Here is a 14391-nt window from a genome sequence, read left to right on the forward strand (position 1 = left end):
AGTATGGGAGCAACCTGATCCATTTTATGCTTTTAGAAAAACCACTCACAGCTGGAGTTAGTTGTGTTAGAGGGCCTGTACGTTCCCTTCCCTTGCTGACTTCTGAAAGGCCGCCGCATACTACATACTGTCGTGCTTACCAGTTTGGATTCTGGAGCCAGACTTCCTGAGTTCCAATCTCGGCTCACCTCTCAGAGGCCATGAGTTAGTGACTTCATTTCATAGCAGTGTGGTGAGAGTCAGCTGAAATTATCTGATATCTAGCACAGTACCTGATGCTCAGTCAGTGCTCAGTGCGTGTTGACTATTACAGTAACTGTTATTATTTCTGGCTCCAGAAGACCAGCAAGCCTAATGATGATTCTCTACATTGTTTGCTCCAGAGAGGTTGAGTGACTTTCCCAAGGAAGCTCAGTGAGTCTAGAAGCCATGGGATAGCTCTACCTCCTCGTACTGTCTAGGGCCTGGCTGGAGAAAAGTTCAAAACGGAGGATTGAACACCCTTTGTTAGATCCTGTTCCTCACCACCCCAACCCCTGGTCATGGGACATTGATTGCACATGGTCTCATTTCTAGACTCACGATGGCTGTGTGTGCATGTGTGCATGTGCGCACATACTCAGACCTACAGGAAAAACACGTTTATTGAGTCTTTTTAATTTTTTATTTATTTTTGAGATGGAGTCTTGCTCTGTTGCACAGGCTGGAGTGCAGTAGTGTGATCTTAGCTCACTGCAACCTCCGCCTCCTGGGTCAAGTGATTCTCCTGCCTCAGCCTCCCAAGTAGCTGGAATTACAGGCACCCACCACCATGCCTGGCTAATTTTTGTATTTTTAGTAAAGACAGGGTTTCACCATGTTGGCCAGGCTGGTCTCGAACTCCTGACCTCAGGTGATCCACCTGCCTCAGCCTCCCAAAGTACTGGGATTACAGGCATGAACCACTGCGCCCAGCATTGTTGGGTCTTTTTTCTGCGTTTTGGAGCACTGTCTAGGAGCTTCTGCCCAAAAACGTTCTGCTATCCCAAGGGCAAGCTACCTTGGGTCTGACCTGCCTAATGCCGTGGTTTCCTTTCCCTAGTCAGGCCAGGCACCTTAAGAGTTTCCACACATTTGTTATGCAGTTCCCCATCACTAAGGTCTTCTTGTATGGATTTGCTTTGGTTGCCAGGAATGCAATATACCTGGCCTCAGTCCCAACTGAGGTGGCTTTGCTGATGGTGGGTGGAGGAGTTGGGGAGAGTTGAGTACCATGGTAGAACTGCCACCCACCCCCCAGCGGGCCCCTGAGGGCAGGGTCCCTGCCTACAGACCTGAGTGTCTGCCCTCTGGGGCAGCAGGTACCATAGCCTTAAAGAGGCAGCTGAAATGCATTTGCAACTTGAATGAATTACCCAAACCAGTTTAGGAAAAAAAGAATGTTCACTCAGTTCTCTAAAAGAAGGCTTATATAAGCCTTACTCAACTACTGGTGGAAGAAAAACCACAGCCTTTAAGGGCATCCATCAGCAGCTATGTTGGGGAGTCATTAGGAATGGTTTACTGCTTTGCGGAACCACACATCTGAAAGGCGGCTCAGAGGCCTTCCATCTTGTTTACAGGGCTCAGCCTCAGGAGCCAGACTGTCTGGGTGCATCCTGGCTGTCTATGTACCAGCTGAATGGCCTTCAGTCTTAACCTCGCTGAAGCCCAATTTCCTCATCTGTAAAATGGGTGTGATAGTATCAATCTCATTGGGATGCTGTGAAGATTAAATGAGTTAATATATGCAAGGGATCCGGAGCCTGGCACGTACTAAGTGCTGTGTTAGCTTTTATTATTTCTCATCATGAAGTGTGCTAATGTGAAATGCCTTCTTCCTCAGCTTGCCCTAGATGCACATCTAGTTCTGGCCCCACAGAAGTCACTGAAGGTGCAGAGTGGGACTCCTGGGACCTCTTCCCTGGTTCTTCTCCATTCACACAAAGAGTTGCCTCAGTATTCAAGGTAACCACTGAGCCAAGGCCTGTCCCTAGTCAAGAGAACCATTACTGGAACAATTTGCAGCCAATGCCCCTGACTTACCTTAGGTGGTGCTTTAGGGTGCTGCAGTCAAACCAAACTTATGAGGGGAGGAGCAGATAAGGACAGAGTACCCCGGGGACCTTGTAAACTAGTCTTATTTTAAATATGCCAAGCCTCCATCTTTGGCAAGGCCACATGGTCAGTTTGACAATAACCTCACTTCAAGTGTCAACTCAAATCCAATTTTCACCTTTCCTAAGCCTTGCTCTTTCTTCTCTAGCTCCATCACAATGTGTATGCACAATGGAACAAGAGACTTGAAACATTTTTTCACATAGTTTCCTTCTACATTAAATTTCAAGCTCCTTGGGTGCAGTGCAGTGTCCATGTTCTATACAAATCTACAAAGCCTAGTCCTGGGCTGAGAATACAGGAGGTGGTTAGTATGCTAGGCACATAACAGGGATCATCACTGGCTTAGGAATTGGCTCCACCTCAGGTAGAATGAGAATCCAAAGCCTGATCTTCAGTCTTAGGTCTACAGCCCAGTTCAGCCTGGGCAATAGCAAGACTCCATTACTAAAAAGATAAAAATTAGACTGGGCATGGTGGCTCACACCTGTAATCCCAGGACTTTTGGAGGCTGAGGCAGGAGGATAGCTTGAGCCCAAGAGTTAAAGACCAGCCTGGGCAATATAGTGAGACTTTATCTCTATTTTTTAAAAAACAGAAAAAAAGAGTAAAAACTTAAAACAACATTAAATCTACAACCTAATCTTCCAAACAGCAAGCAGGTTAGATTTAGATAATGAACTGAAGAATTTTGTGAGGGGCAAAACATTGCAGAAGACTAGATCCTGATGTCCAACTTTAGGGCAGGTCGCAGACCAGAAAAGGAATGGAGAGTGGCCTTGGGTATTCAAGTCTTTCCACCACCACTTTCCCTCCCGTGGAACTAGGAGGGGAAAGCAGCCCAATCCTAGTCCTCTGCTGCCCTCTTTTGTTGCTTATTAGAAGCTCCTCCTGGCTTGTCCCAAAAGGCCTGGAAAAAACCCACTTCCTCTCCAGTATCCCATCCCACCTGCCCCACCCTGTGGTTTCAGTATATTAGGGGATTGATATTACAAGCAAGAAAAATAACTGTGATTGCCATTAGTTCAGACTGGGCTACTAATTTGTCCTAGTGAGCAAAAAGCAGTAGACTTGGGCACAGCCTTCTTTTTTTTTCTTTTTTTGAGACAGAGTCTAGCTCTGTTACCCAGCCTGGAGTGCAGTGGAATGATCTTGGCTCACTGAAACCTCTGCCTCCCGGGTTCAAGCGATTCTGCTGCCTCAGCCTCTCGAGTAGCTGGGACTACAGGAGCAAGCCATCACGCCTGGCTAATTTTTGTGTTTTTAGTAGAGACGAGGTTTCACTATGTTGGCCAGGCTGGTCTCGAACTCCTGACCCCATGATCTGCCTGCCTCAGCCTCCCAAAGTGCTGGGATTACAGGCGTGAGCCACCGCAGCCGGCTAGCCTTCCTTTTCAGAACGCTGGAGTTGCCCCCACCTCCAAGGATCTGGCAGATATGGTGCATGCTCCTTATTTTGAACTCTAAAGCTAACAAATTATCCTATAGAGGCAGTTGTTTTGTTTTGTTTTTTTAAGCTTACAAGTGAGGGCACAATTTTGCATCAAAATTCCAGCCTTCCACCCTCACCCACAGGGAATATTACCTCATGTGTTACAAGGATTAAATAACATATGTAAAGCCCTAAGAAGACTGGGCGTGGTAGCTCACGCCTGTAATCCCAGCGCTTTTCGAGGCTAAAGAGGGACGATCACTTGAGGCCAAGAGTTGGACAGGAGTTCAAGATCAGCCTGACCAACATGGTGCAATCCCATCTCAACTAAAAATACAAAAATTAACCAGCATGGAGGCACATGTCTGTAATCCCAGCCATTCGGGAGGCTGAGGCATGAGAATCATTGGAACCCAGGAGGTGGAGTTTACAGTAAGCAGAGATCTCACCACTGCATTCCAGCTGGGGTGACAGAGTGAGACTCTGTCTCAATTAATTAAAAAAATATATATATAAGAATAGTATCTGGTAGTTAGTGCTATAGAAGTGTTTTTGTTGTTGTTTTTTGAGATGGAGTCTCACACTCTCACCCAGGCTGCAGTGCAGTGGCGCCATCTCAGCTCACTGCTCAAGCTCCGCCTCCCGGGTTCACGCCATTCTCCTGCCTCAGCCTCCCGAGTAGTTCAGACTGGGCTACTAATTTGTCTTACTGAGCAAAAAAGCAGTAGACGTGGGCACAGCCTTCCTTTTTTTTTTTTTTTTTTTTTTTTTTGAGATGGAGTCTAGCTCTGTTACCCAGGTTGGAGTGCAGTGGTGTGATCTTGGCTCACTGAAACCTCTGCCTCCCGGGTTCAAGCGATTCTCCTGCCTCAGCCTCCCGAGTAGCTGGGACTACAGGCGCCCGCTACCATGCCTGGCTGAGTTTTGTATTTTTAGTAGAGACGGGGTTTCACTGTGTTAGCCAGGATGGTCTCAGAGTCCTGACCTTGTGATCCGCCCGCCTCGGCCTCTCAAAGTGCTGGGATTACAGGCGTGAGCCACTGCACCCAGTGTGTTTTGTTTAAACTCATTGAGGTGACAGACGTCACAGTATTAAAAGGACATGGGATTGGAGTCTGGCTCAGCTACTGGCCACAAGCCTCATGCCACTTCTGCCCATATCCCAGTTTAAGTCACATCTCCTCCACAACTGATTTCTCAGTGCTCAGTCTATAGGCCATCTAGCAAAAGAGATAATGATCCCTTCCTATGTCTGCTTCCCTGAGGACCTCATCATTCAGGACTCATAAAAAGCCCTCAGTAATAATACATGCCAATTCTGTCCCCCACCCTTGTCCAGTGAAGGTAGCTCTGGAGTAAGGAATTAACAGTGAAGTTTCAGATCAGCACACTTTGCCCCTCTGACCAGGGCTACCTTTTCTTGTGGTCATCACTTAAATTGTAATGCCTACACCAAGAGCACCTCGACTCTTCCCATTTTCCCTTTGATATATACATAAACCTATCCCATGACGAAAGTTTAGGGGAGAAGGTATGCAAAGACCCAAAGGTTTTCTCCGCTAGTAGGGGCTGGAGCCTTATAACCCCTAATAATCTTATTGAAGATTGGTACGTAAACCCAGTGTCATGTTTTCCCCTCCTTCTGGCCAATAGGACCAGCCATCGATACGGCAAGAGGATACATGGCCCTTATGGAAACCGAATGGTGCTGTCTGGTGGCCAAGCTGAGTGGCAGCCAGAGTTGCCCTAAGTTTAGCAGTGGCTCAAAGGAGACATACTGAATGATATCAATAGGAAAGATGTTGAGAAGTGCTTGCATATTCAGTCACACCGCCTTATTCTCTCTTCAAACTCCCCTTTGCTTAGCTCTCTGGACATTCTTTTCCTTGATCCAATAAGACCTACTTTAGTTGTTCACTCTTGCTCCTTGAAGGGTTTGAGTGGAGTGTGAGGTGGTATGGAAATGAAGAGGGCACAGAAACAGGCTGTGGGCACTCATGTCCACCAGGTCCTCTGCTAATCTCCCAAGGCATGCCAAAGTCCAGAAACCTGTGCCCAGGATCTGCCTCCTCTTGTGAAATTGCCTGAGAATATACGGAGTTGTCTGTGGAACACAACATGTTAAGGACCACGGGTTCCCAGTCTCAAGAGGGAAAAGGAAACTAATCATTGAGGCATTTTGGCCATTTGAGGGTGGCCACTTCAAGGCTAAACATGGCTGCTAGATTTCAAGACATCTCTAAAAAATAAAAGTACTCCACAAACAGGGCTATTAAAAAAAAAATGATCTATCAGTGACTGGAGGTCAAACCCTAGGTCACATTTGCCCACTCTATTCCCTGCTGGCTGGGAGCAAGAGGAAATGTGGAGACAACGACAGAGATGAAGCAGGTTCACCAATTCCAAGACCAATACTCTTAGTTCTTTGAGACATGTAGAATGTCCTGGACAAGGAACTAGAAAGCAACTACACCAAGAGCTCTTCCTTACAATAAGGCTAAGGCCCAGATTAGGGATAAGGCCCTCATATTATTCCAAAGCCCACCTCTCTTAAGGTGGCTTAAGTTTTCATGCCTGTGACATAGGACAGTGACTATGATGGGTTAAAATCATTAAAAGAACAAAATTCCAAGTGTGCTATAACTGGCCAGTGGATTAGGATGGCTTCAGAATCTATGAAGCATCTTAAATACCAGGCATCTCCTAGGCGCTCACTCCTGTAATCTCAGCACATTGCGAGGCCCAGCCAAGCGGATCACTTGTGGTCAGGAGTTGGAAACCAGCCTGGCCAACATAGTGAAACCCTGTTTCTACTAAAAGTACAAAAATTAGCTGGGCGTGGTGGTGGGTGCCTGTAATCCCAACTACTTGGGAGGCTGAGGCAGGAGAATCACTTGAACCGGGAGGCGGAAGTTGCAGTAAGCCAAGATTGCGCCACTGCACTCCAGCCTCTGTGACAGAGTGAGACATCTCAAAGAAAAAAAAAAGAAGAAGAAGAAAGTCTTGCAAGAGGCAGACCAAATGATTTAAAAACACATACTCTCTTGCCTGTAATGCCAGCACTTTGGGAGGCCAAGGCAGGATGATCCCCCTGCTGAGCACAGGAGTTTGAGACCAGCCTGGACAACATGGTCAAACCCCGTCTCTACAAAAAATATATTTTTTTAAATTAGCCAGGCTTGGTGGCCCACACCTATAGTCCCAGCTACCTGGAAGGCTGAGGTGGGAGGACCGCTTGAAGCATGGGAAACTGCATTGAGCTGTGATCACGCCACTGCACTCCAAACTACGGAAAGAGCAAGGCCTTGTCTCAAAAAAACAAAACCAAAACCAAAAACCACACACACACAACCAGATACTGACACTCTCTTAAGCAACTTCGATTAACCTACACTCTCCCTCTACATTCCTTCTGTAAAATGTACTCAAGGTCTTGGCCTGCTGAGCACCTGTGGCCTGCTCTCTTTTATTCTCACCGAGTAGTATTTGTTCCTAATCATATACTAGTCAACTTGTTATAGTAACTATGTTTTAATTGACTATTACATAAACCAATGAAATGAGTGTGAAAATAGTTTTTTTAATAAAAAACTTGTAAAACTGTCAATTTAGGTGGGTGAAATTCTTACAAAAGATTGAGAAAAATGAGTAAATATTTAGAATTCTAAAATCAAATTCCTAGGCCAGGCGTGGTGGCTCATGTTGGGAGGCTGAGGCGGGTGGATCGCTTGAGGTCAGGAGTTCGAAATCAGCCTGGCCAACATGGTGAAACCCTATCTGTACTAAAAATACAATATTAGCCGGGCGTGGTGGCATATGCCTATAATCCCAGCTACTTGGCAGGCTGAGGCAGGAGAATCCCTTGAACCTGGGAGGTGGAGGTTGCAGTGAGTCGAGATCGTGCCATTGCACCCCAGCCTGGGCAACAAGAGTGAAACACTGTCTTTAAAAAAAAAAAAAAAAAAGTCAAATTTGTTATTCAAATTCTTTATGCATTTTAAAGAAGTTCAATCAAGCTGACATCATAGATAACGCATTATGGCTATTATGAATGAAGGCCCTCATCCCCAAACTGTAATTTTTCTCAATTTTAGTTTTTAATAAATGGATATACATATTTATGATTTAGGTTAAATGTATCTTTCTCATCCAATAATTTAACTTTTTTATTAACTGTTGAACTACTTGTCCTGATCATATATAAAAGGGGCTTTTATGAGTGTGTGTGTGTGTGTGTGTGTGTGTGTGTGTTCGCAGCAGAATCATAGTCAGTGAAAACGTATTGGCAAAGGCAGAAAGAAAGCAGGGTTTGAAATTCCACTCTTCTCCAACTTCTAGCTAGGTAAGTTTGCCAGGAGCTAAAAGTTTTGGTGTTTAGTGGGGTGCCTTTGGACATTTATTTTAAATAGAAAAAATAACTTTTGTTTCCTCGGAAAGGCAACTTTTTAATTTCTCAATTTTCCCATCCAAGGGGAGGCAGAAAGAATGTTCTTTGGCCTCCACTCACCTGGAACAGGTCAAATGACCTCACCATTCCATTCCTCTATTGCAATGCAGCTGGTTATCCTGAAAATAAGAAACACACCCAAACTCACCACTTTCCAGCCCTTCATCCTTGCACAATTAACCCAGAACACAAACAGGGAGCTGGATTATCTGTTCTGTTGTTGACTGGCTTTAAATGTTCCATTTATACTGATAAAAACGTAACGTGCATTCCTATGTAAGCAATATTGAAACATGAAAAACTTGTTCACATAAAAACTTGTTCACATAAATTTGAAGGAAGAAGTGAAAATATAACTTTACAAATTGATTCTTTACACCTTGAAGATGGATTTACAACAGTATTACTTTACACAAATTCCTACTTTATACAATTTTTTGTTTAGGCAGCTTTTCAGTAACATTTCTGTAAGTTACATATGAAACCTCTGAAAAGAAAGCTGAGAGGCTTAAAAGAACCACATGCAAAGCACTGGTGACAGAGGGGCAAAGAGGGCGAAGCCATCACTCTGCTGCTTCATAGTCACTAGGAGTCGAGGGACCCTGACCCTCATACGTAGCTCAATAAAGGCCGACACTGGGATCTTCATTGCTTTCCTCAGCTCTTCTTCCCAAGAAGCAATGTTTCATCAGAAGGGATTGTGTTTTCTGCAGCACTATGGCAAGGAAAGACTATTTTAATATAGGCTGACACTAGCATGGACTAGCATGTAGTCAGTCTGATAATGAATAACCAGCTCTGGCTTAATGCTTGACAATGGGCAATGACTTAAAATCTTTGTTGTCCAATTCTGTCTCCTGTTACAGGTATATAGCATCTGGAATCCATTCCGGTCTATGCTACATGGCAACAAACATAGGCAAGACTGAGCCCAGAAAAACACCTGTGGGTACTAAATACCAATCAATGCCTGCTCCAAGCCAGAAGCAGGTCTTAACAGACTGCCAAATATCCATCAAGATTTTTAAGTGGAATAAAAAGAGGCAGAAAGCCATTACAAAGGAGCTTCAGAGTACAACCCGAATCAGTAGAGAGCCATGTTTCACCCTCTTCCAGGTAGAGATCTGCTCTATTCTTAGGCTAATCTTGCACTAACACCCAAAGGACTGTGTTGCTTTGGATGGTGAGTATAATGGCAAATTAGGTGCATTTCAGACACTTCTGCCAAAATATCCAAAGCCTCATTTTCTTAAGCTCTTCACTGGAGAATGAAGCAGGGAAATTCCGGTTTTTACCAACCTCCATCACCACAAGTGCCATCTCTCCCTTAGGTTAACTCGAGATAGAAAAATGAATCCCGACCTCCTAGGATACTGAAATGAAGCTGTAAAGAAGTCAACTTCCTTTACAGCTAGTCCAAATTACATAACCTTTCTCCAGGATAGAGGCTCCATATAATCAAGCCCTTTATTCTATATAAGAAATCCCTGGGCCAGGCGCAGTGGCTCACGCCTATAATACCAGCACTTTGGGAGGCCGAGACGGGCGGATTACCTGAGGTGGGGAGTTCGAGGCCAGCCTGACCAACATGGAGAAACCCTGTCTCTACTAAAAATACAAAAAAATTAGCCGGGCATGGTGGCACATGCCTGTAATCTCAGCTACTCAGGAGTCTGAGGCAGCAGAATTGCTTGAACCTGGGAGGTGGAGGCTGCGGTGAGCCAAGATCGCACCATTGCACTCCAGCCTGGGCAACAAGGGCGAAACTCGGTCTCAAAAAAAAAAAAAAAAAAAAAAAAAAAAAAAAAAAAAAAGAAAGAAATCCCCCAAAGTCTGATCTGGAAGGAAAAACAAAAAACAAACAGTATTCACTTAGGTGAGGTGGGAGGCACACCTCATCTACCCTTTCTTTCTTTACCCACTGACCCTCCTTCTGGCTCAGGCTCTAACTTAACACAGTCCTTCCCATCTCCCACCTCACAAAACTGCAGGACTACTGAGACAGAAACCGAAGTGTCAGTTTCCGTGTGCATTTCATCATTTTTCCCTACAAGTTCAGAGGTTTCTCTGACACAGGCCAGCTTCATTGCTAACACACAATGAAACATGGTTTTTAGATCCCATCAGTCTGTAGTCATTTTAGGGATACAACAGAAGGCATAAATTGGAAAGTAAATGTATCTCTGTGTTCATTAGTGTGATGGTGTACAAGGTAGGAGGAATACTGTAGGAAAACTGGAAGACAAAACCCAGGCTTTGTTATTTACTAGTAGTACAGTATAGCTTTGGGCAACTGACATTCTCTTTAACTTCAGCATCATCACACGTAAAATGATGAGTGGTTCTCATCCAGGAAGGGAGTGGTTCAAATACATACATGCCTACCTTTTCTGCCTCACTCACAGATACAAAGATCTGACCTCCTCAAAGATGCTATTGTCAATGACTATGTACCACCCACAGGTGAAGAAGAAAAACTAGTAGGGATTGGGGCAGGGGTTGTGCTTACTAGATGGCAAAAGCTCTCTAAAGGCAGTGGCTTTATATTAGCAGCAGGGTCTCCTTTTAAGCTTAATTTCTCAATGGAAGGTGAGGACTGGGACAGCTGGCATCCTATCTCAATGTCAGGGGTGATGGAGGGGGTTCTAAGAATTTGAACACTGACAAGGCCAAACCATGATGATTCCAGATTGTACTCTGGAGACTATTCTTCTCTATTTGCCCCAGAACCACCATCAGATGAGGAGAAACATCACAACAACTGCAGAAAACTGCAGACAACTAGAAGTCATTCTTAAAGAGATTTAATTATTTGAAGTGCATAAAAGGGGAGAGTACATTTAAATCTCTGCTATATCACAAACTGCTGTTTTTGTTGTTGTTTTATTAAAGACCCACCAGTTTTACTCATCTTCAGGTTTATGGCTATAGAATGTGGGGAAAACAAAAATTGGCAACAGAATAGGAAAAAGCAAAAGTCCATTCATCAGAATATCTTCTCCAGTGCAGAACAGAGCCCTTTAAAAAAGAAAAGCAAGGAAAATAGCTATGGGCTATCCACAGCCGTAACGATAGCTACAGTTAGAAAGAAATGAGAAAGGAAACCAGGAGGCAGAGTCTGGCAATTCACAAGTCTCTTCTCAAGACATACACTAAACCCGGACCTCTATGAGGATTAATTTTCCTTAGATTTCCTTCAATGTCTTAACCCTAAACCAAGTTCCCCTATCAATTCAAATATAATAAAGGCATCATTTCACAAGGAGGACTGATTTGAGGATTGAAGTGATTTGCCAACATTCTGAGAAAGCGTATTTTAAAAGAGCACGGCTTTAAAGATAGGTTCTAGTCCTTTAAGACAGAGGGGTTCTTTGTTAGTGAGGGCTGTAGGCATATGGCCCACCAAACAGAGCAGGACACAAAAGAAGAATCCCCTAATGTTGTTTGCAGGCTAACATCCACTGCTACTGCAACCTGGTTGGGCAGAGGCAAAAGCAAGCAGCCCCTTCTGGCTGTGCAACAGTAGAGGGGCAGAAGAAGCTGTGCTCTAATGGCTCTAAATAATCAGCATTTAGTGTTCTGTTAGGACGAAGGATTTATTCCACAATATAAACTGTAACATTTGATACAAGCTACCAAAAAATAGGGGAGAAAGGAAGGGACAGGGAGAAAGCCAAAATACAGCTGTGGCAATTACTTACAGAGAGGTCTCTTTTCTACATCACTAGTTCATCAGTGACACTAGAAACTAGACATTTGTGTTCTGTACATCAATCAATCGCTAAAGCACCAACACACTGTTTGGAAGTTTGTTTTGTTTTGTTTTAATTCCAGCCACTGAAACCAACACAGAAGTTATTGCTCAGATAAATAAACCTAGTCTACCAGGAAAAAGAAAAGTGGATAAAGGAAAAGAAGAAACAAACAAAAACCCCCAAAGTGAAAAACTTAAAAATTTCCCCAATGTGGTAACAGAGTAAACAAGGGAGAGTTTCCTCAAATGAGGATTTACTGGAATTTCTGGTGGGTGCCCTTTTGGGCACTGGAAGTGAGTTGGACTCTTAAGCTGGTAAATCCCAGAGAGAGGTAAAATTTTAATGCTGTACATGAAAAGGTGCAAGCTTCAATGCCTTCCAAATTGGTGGGAACCCCTGCAAAAAACAGTCAGCTTTTCAAACCTCAACAACCACAAATAGCTCTTAAGGAAAAAATACAAAAAGTGTCAAAAATTTTTTTAGTTGTTTTTTCTTTTCTTCAAAGAGTCCTGGAAAAATGATCCCATAATGAATAGAAATAGCACCGTTTACAGGCTGGCTTGAGTACCAGTCCTGTAGCTTTGCTGAGATTTGAAGAAATCCTCTTGGTTGGAGTCCTGAATTACATTAAGTAGGGGGGTATCTGTTTTTGTGTTTTTACTTTCGGCTTGGTGCGTCCTTCACAGTACAGCGCACACAGATGTAGTCTTCTTTCTCTGCCATCTCTGGGGAGACACCAACACAGACCTGATGAAACCACTGATTGCAGCTGCCATCACACTGGACCCAGTCCACCTGGTTACAAAGAGCAGGAAGATGGGGTTTTCAGAGGAAAAAAATGGATTCAAAATTGGGCAGGCCAGCCTCAAGAAATTCAGGCCGTTTGCCAATAACGGCCACTGTCTCACCACCAGGACCTCTGGCACAACAGCTAAGCCAAATGAGTGTAGCTGGCCCCCTATCCAAAGCAACCGAATCAAAGTCATTCTTCAAGTCGTGTCTGCTTTGGGGTTAAGACAGCGCTGCCCTGTGATAAGTAAGCCACAGGGCATCACATCAGCATCCCTCCCACCTTCTTAGCGCCGGGAAGGTGAAAGCTGGAAGAGCAAGAAAAGGAAAAAGGGAAGAACAAGAGTTTCTTCAAGAAAAGGGAGGAGACCCAGGAACGATGGTAAGAGCAGAGATATCAGTGGGGGAAGGGCTGAGCAATCCATTCAGATCAGCTCAAAGCAGATAAGCAGAGGAGAAAGACCCAGCGAGATGAGGTCTAGCTTACAGGGTTTCTGAGTTAAGGGAAAGCATGTCCTCTATGGCCCAAACCTCACTGACCTCATCTCCTTCTGGCTGCAGGCAGCTCACAGCTGGGCAGATGGCATCTTCATCCTCAGAGTCTTCCTGTTCAGAATAGGATGTGTCTGAGGGCAGGGAATGAGTTTCAGCAGAACGAACTAATTCATAGCTACGCTCTCTCTCTAACTTGAAATTGTTCATGTCCTTGGGGTGGCTCAGTTTGATTTTCTTCTTTTTGGGGGTCCGCATTTTCTTAACTCGTTCCCACCGCTCACTGGAGAGGCCCTCTCTTTCCAGGCGTCTCTTCAGTTTTCTCTCAAGACTGTTAATTCCATCTCGCTTCCCTCGGCAACAGTCATTCTGGGTAGAAGACAGGAAAGTTCAATTTTAGCCTATGGTTCACCTATTACTAAAACTAAAGAAGCTAAAGAGAGCACGTAAATTAGAAATCAGATGATCCCCCAGTCTACACACAAAAAAATACTGCATCTTAACCACTCCCTTCCCAGTCTTATAGAAGACAACCAGTTTGGGTTTAACATACTTCCTTTCCCTGTCACTGTTAGTGCTACCAAAGGATCACTGGAAAAAGGAATGTTGGCCAGGCGCGGTGGCTCAAGCCTGTAATCCCAGCACTTTGGGAGGCCAAGACGGGAGGATCACAAGGTCAGGAGATCGAGACCATCCTGGCTAACATGGTGAAACGCCGTCTCTACTAAAAAATACAAAAAAACTAGCCGGGCGAGGTGGCGGGCGCCTGTAGTCCCAGCTACTCTGGAGGCTGAGGCAGGAGAATGGCGTGAACCTGGGAAGCGGAGCTTGCAGTGAGCTGAGATCCGGCCACTGCACTCCAGCCTGGGCGACAGAGCGAGACTCCGTCTCAAAAAAAAAAAAAAAAAAAAAAGGAATGTTAAAGATGTGATTAGCCTTCAAATTAGCCAACCAATACCAGAAGATGGAGAAGTGCCCACTAAGAGTCTTCCTTTCACCAAATCCCTGAATGAATGACTACTGTATAGTTTCTGTCTAGGTGTTTATGTCTATCCTTTGACCGATAGGCTCCTGAGGAATCACACTAATAATCTTCCTTCTTGAAGGATGTACACCCCCGACACCATATAGGAGTAAGGTGCATTAACTGAACACATTCAATGATCGTGCCATACTACTTGGTATCACAATGAAAAATGAAATTCTAAATGTCAACATTAGCCCTCATGCTATCTTTAGTGAAGTTCTTCCCTAATTTGGCTTCAGGCTTCCTAGCAGATTTCTATCCTAACTATATTCTCAGGGGTGTTAAATGTGATGGGTCAGTTAGTTCACTAGAA

General features: G+C 44.4%; 1 protein-coding gene across 8 annotated transcripts in view; it reads right to left on the minus strand.

Annotated features, from left to right (window-relative positions):
• Positions 1–10803: 10803 nt before the first annotated feature.
• KDM5B (lysine demethylase 5B) overlaps positions 10804–14391 on the minus strand; it is an 83120-nt gene continuing 79532 nt past the window's right edge. For all 8 annotated transcript variants that reach the window (XM_078003028.1, XM_078003037.1, XM_078003047.1 and 5 more), the window contains 2 exons: positions 13100–13420; positions 10804–12565 (listed from right to left, as the gene is read on the minus strand). In XM_078003028.1, the coding sequence (XP_077859154.1) occupies positions 12428–12565; positions 13100–13420 (459 nt within the window). In that variant the 3' untranslated portion in view covers positions 10804–12427. The remainder of the gene's footprint in view (positions 12566–13099; positions 13421–14391) is intronic.

Source organism: Macaca mulatta, chromosome 1 (genome assembly GCF_049350105.2).
Source record: "Macaca mulatta isolate MMU2019108-1 chromosome 1, T2T-MMU8v2.0, whole genome shotgun sequence".
NCBI classification, from domain to species: domain Eukaryota; kingdom Metazoa; phylum Chordata; class Mammalia; order Primates; family Cercopithecidae; genus Macaca; species Macaca mulatta.